Source organism: Chinchilla lanigera, unplaced genomic scaffold, assembly GCF_000276665.1.
Source record: "Chinchilla lanigera isolate Chin_1 unplaced genomic scaffold, ChiLan1.0 scaffold00180, whole genome shotgun sequence".
NCBI lineage: Eukaryota > Metazoa > Chordata > Mammalia > Rodentia > Chinchillidae > Chinchilla > Chinchilla lanigera.
Window position 1 is genome coordinate 847,847 of NW_004955581.1, and position 3,235 is coordinate 851,081.

General features: G+C 49.4%; 1 protein-coding gene across 1 annotated transcript; it reads left to right on the forward strand.

Annotated features, from left to right (window-relative positions):
- The first annotated feature begins 1,151 nt into the window (after positions 1-1,151).
- Positions 1,152-2,524, forward strand: LOC102019548 (olfactory receptor 2G3-like). Its single transcript, XM_005414255.2, has one exon. It carries the CDS (start codon positions 1,187-1,189, stop codon positions 2,144-2,146), a length of 960 nt encoding a protein of 319 aa, XP_005414312.1. The 5' UTR covers positions 1,152-1,186; the 3' UTR covers positions 2,147-2,524.
- The last annotated feature ends 711 nt before the right edge of the window (positions 2,525-3,235 follow it).

Below are 3,235 nucleotides of genomic sequence, written 5' to 3' on the forward strand. Positions count from 1 at the left end.
GTAAGCCTGACTCACCCGGAGAGCTTTGGACTGTCCTTGCCCGGCTCTCCCTCAGAATGTCCTCCTCCACCCGTCCATCTGTCAACACGAGACCATCATTCCGGAATAGAAACTGAAAGCTTCCTTCTGCTGCTGGTGTGGAGGTTGTGACGTGGTCTCATTGCTTGTGAAGGCAAGTGAGGAACTTTATTCCTAGAGTTTTAATAAATTTATCTAAGAGTCTTTAAAAAGCACATTGTAAGTGCTTTTATGATACTGACATTACTTGAGCTCTTTACTAATATTGTATATAATTTTTGTGTAAATGTTTTCTGACTTCTAAAGACTTTTAGCCTGTCTGTCTAAACAACATCGGAGCAAATACAATATACCTTAAGAGCACTTTTCTATTTCCTGGCTGTTTAATCAGTGGGTGAGCTTGTACCAGTATGACAGGATTTGGATTCATGTCACATATTTTGCTTCTCCACAGTGCTTTTCCATTTCTTGCTAGTCGCTGCTAACCTTGTCCCCATGTAAAAATGATCCTGTATGCCCTCTCATGCCCACCTCACCCACCCAGAAAGGCTTGGATTCAATAGCTTCATTAATAAACACCTCTCGTTTGGAAATAACCTTTTTTTCATATATTATTTTTCAAGGCCTGTTTGAAAAAATATTTATTTTGTTCTGCTCTCAGCTATCCTTTTAGCATTTATATTATTCACTAACTATTCATGTTTGTTTTATCTTAAGGTGGACTGTAGACTCATGGGCCCTCTTTCCCCCTTCTCTTGAAGCCGTGATCACAGAGGTGAGTATAACCTGTGGCTGGGTGTGAGGGGGTGGGAACGTCCTACCCACATTTGTACCTATGACCAGGTTGCACAGAGCTTTTTGCACAAGTTTAAGCCTGTGGAGATGCTATTCCCTTCATTAAGAGGTTCTCATCTTGCACAGGGGCGTGTGGCCGGACAGCCTCTGCACATGCGCTGTGATTGTCGTTTACGCTGAGTCTCAGACAGCTCCACAGCTGAAAGCACCCATGATTCCCACAAGCGACTCACTGGACCGGAGCAGAGGCGCATGGCTTGATGTCCCCGGTCAGCAGCACCGGCGGAGGAGATAAGCAGCCTGGACGTGTCAGCACCAGCCACCGTCTCCTCTCTCACCTCCCCTCACTCGGGAACCAAAGGTCCCACTTGGGATGGGGAGGGCCAATGACAGCACCCCACCCGGCTTCATCCTCCTGGGCTTCTCAGACCACCCCGACCTGGAGCCAGTGCTCTTCGTGCTTGTCCTCCTCTGCTACCTCCTGACCCTGGCGGGGAACATCACCATCATTGTGGTCTCGTACCTGGACCCCTCTCTGCACATCCCCATGTACTTCTTCCTCAGCAACCTGTCCTTCCTGGACCTCTGCTTCACCAGCAGCCTCGCCCCTCAGACCTTGGTTAACCTGCGGGGACCGGGGAAGACCATCACGTACGGAGGCTGCGTGGTGCAGCTCTACACTTCCCTGGCCCTAGGCTCCACTGAGTGCGTCCTCCTGGCCGTGATGGCCTTGGATCGCTACGTCGCCGTCTGCAAACCCCTCCACTACGCGGTCATCATGAGCCCCCGGCTCTGCCATCAGCTGGCCACAGCCTCCTGGCTCAGCGGCGTGGCCAATTCCCTGGTCCACGCCACCTTCACCTTGTGGCTGCCTCTCTGCGGTAACCGCAGGCTGGATCACTTCATTTGCGAGGTCCCTGCGCTCCTCAAGCTGGCTTGTGTGGACACCACGGTCAACGAGCTGGTGCTTTTTGTGGTCAGCATCGTGTTCCTCATCCTCGCCCCTGCGCTCATCCTTGTGTCCTACGGCTTCATAGCTCAGGCTGTTCTGAGGATCAAATCCACAGAGGCGCGGCACAAAGCCTTCAGCACCTGCTCCTCACACCTGACGGTGGTGGTCATCTTCTATGGCACCATCATCTACATGTACCTACAGCCCAGGGACAACTATGCCCAGGACCAAGGCAAGTTCATCTCTCTCTTCTACACCATGGTGACCCCTGCCTTGAACCCCATCATCTACACCTTAAGGAACAAAGACGTGAAAGAGGCTCTGAAGAAAATTCTCTGGGGAATGCTGTGTCTCCACTGCACTCGACATGCGAGGAGTTGATTCTAAGCCTTGGTGTCACTCAGCTGGATTCACCAAACCCGCTGCTCTAAATTCCACACCAACTGATTTGCCACCCACTTATTTGCCATTATGATGGATTTGTTCTCTGCCTTGCACAACTGAGCAAACTGTGCATGTGTGCGTGTCAGTGGAAAGCTTGGGCAGGGAAATCGATGTGTATGCATGCATGCTGTGGTCCTTACTGCAGGGCCATGGTTCACTTCTGACACAGATTCTTGGATTGTCAGAGATTTAGCAAATTAGATTGTTAAAATTTTACCAGCTGTTTCTCTAGGAAATGAGGCTTTCATTTTTAAAAATTTTGGTGAAATGTTCCATTTTCAGTGAAATAAACAGTTTGCAGTTGCTGTCTAGTGCACCCCATTAAAGTGTCACACTGGAAAATAGGCAATTTCTACCGTGATCTCTCTACCACAGCAGAACAAATACCTGCTAATGCTCCCATTAAAGTGGGCATCATAGCAGCTATTTGTTTTCATAAGTCATTTCTCATCTACAGATATATTTTAAAAATTCAGTAGGGGATAAGAGCCACCAAATAGTCTGGCCATACTGTGTCTCATGACTTAGTAGGGCATCCCTTTCTGTGGACTACAGGTCACTGTACGCATCACAGATTTAAGCTCCTTGGAAGAAAAGATAAGTTGATATTAATGTTACAGCAATGAGAAAAATTGAAATGGAAAAGACATTGCTTTTTTCAAAAAGTAGCTTTCTTGAGATGTAGCCACACACCCAGGAGTGTGCATCTATTGTTCTCAGTTGGATGAGCTATGAGGATCACATGACCTAAGAAAGGGCCGCCACCGTCATGGTCCTGCTGTCCTTGGGCAGTGTCCTTGTGCCTGCTGCTCTTGTCCTGTGAGGTCGCCGTGTGAGCACCACCATCCGGCAGTCTAAGTGCACAGCATGAGCAGCAGCCCTGCACCTGCTGGACAGCAGAGCCCCACGGCTCCTCCCTCAGGGTGGACACTTTGCCTCAGTCCCCAAATTACCCGCCTCCTCTTCCTGCTCAGCTTAGTGACAGGGCCTGTTGTCCGCGTGCATCTCCACACCTACCTTATCTTC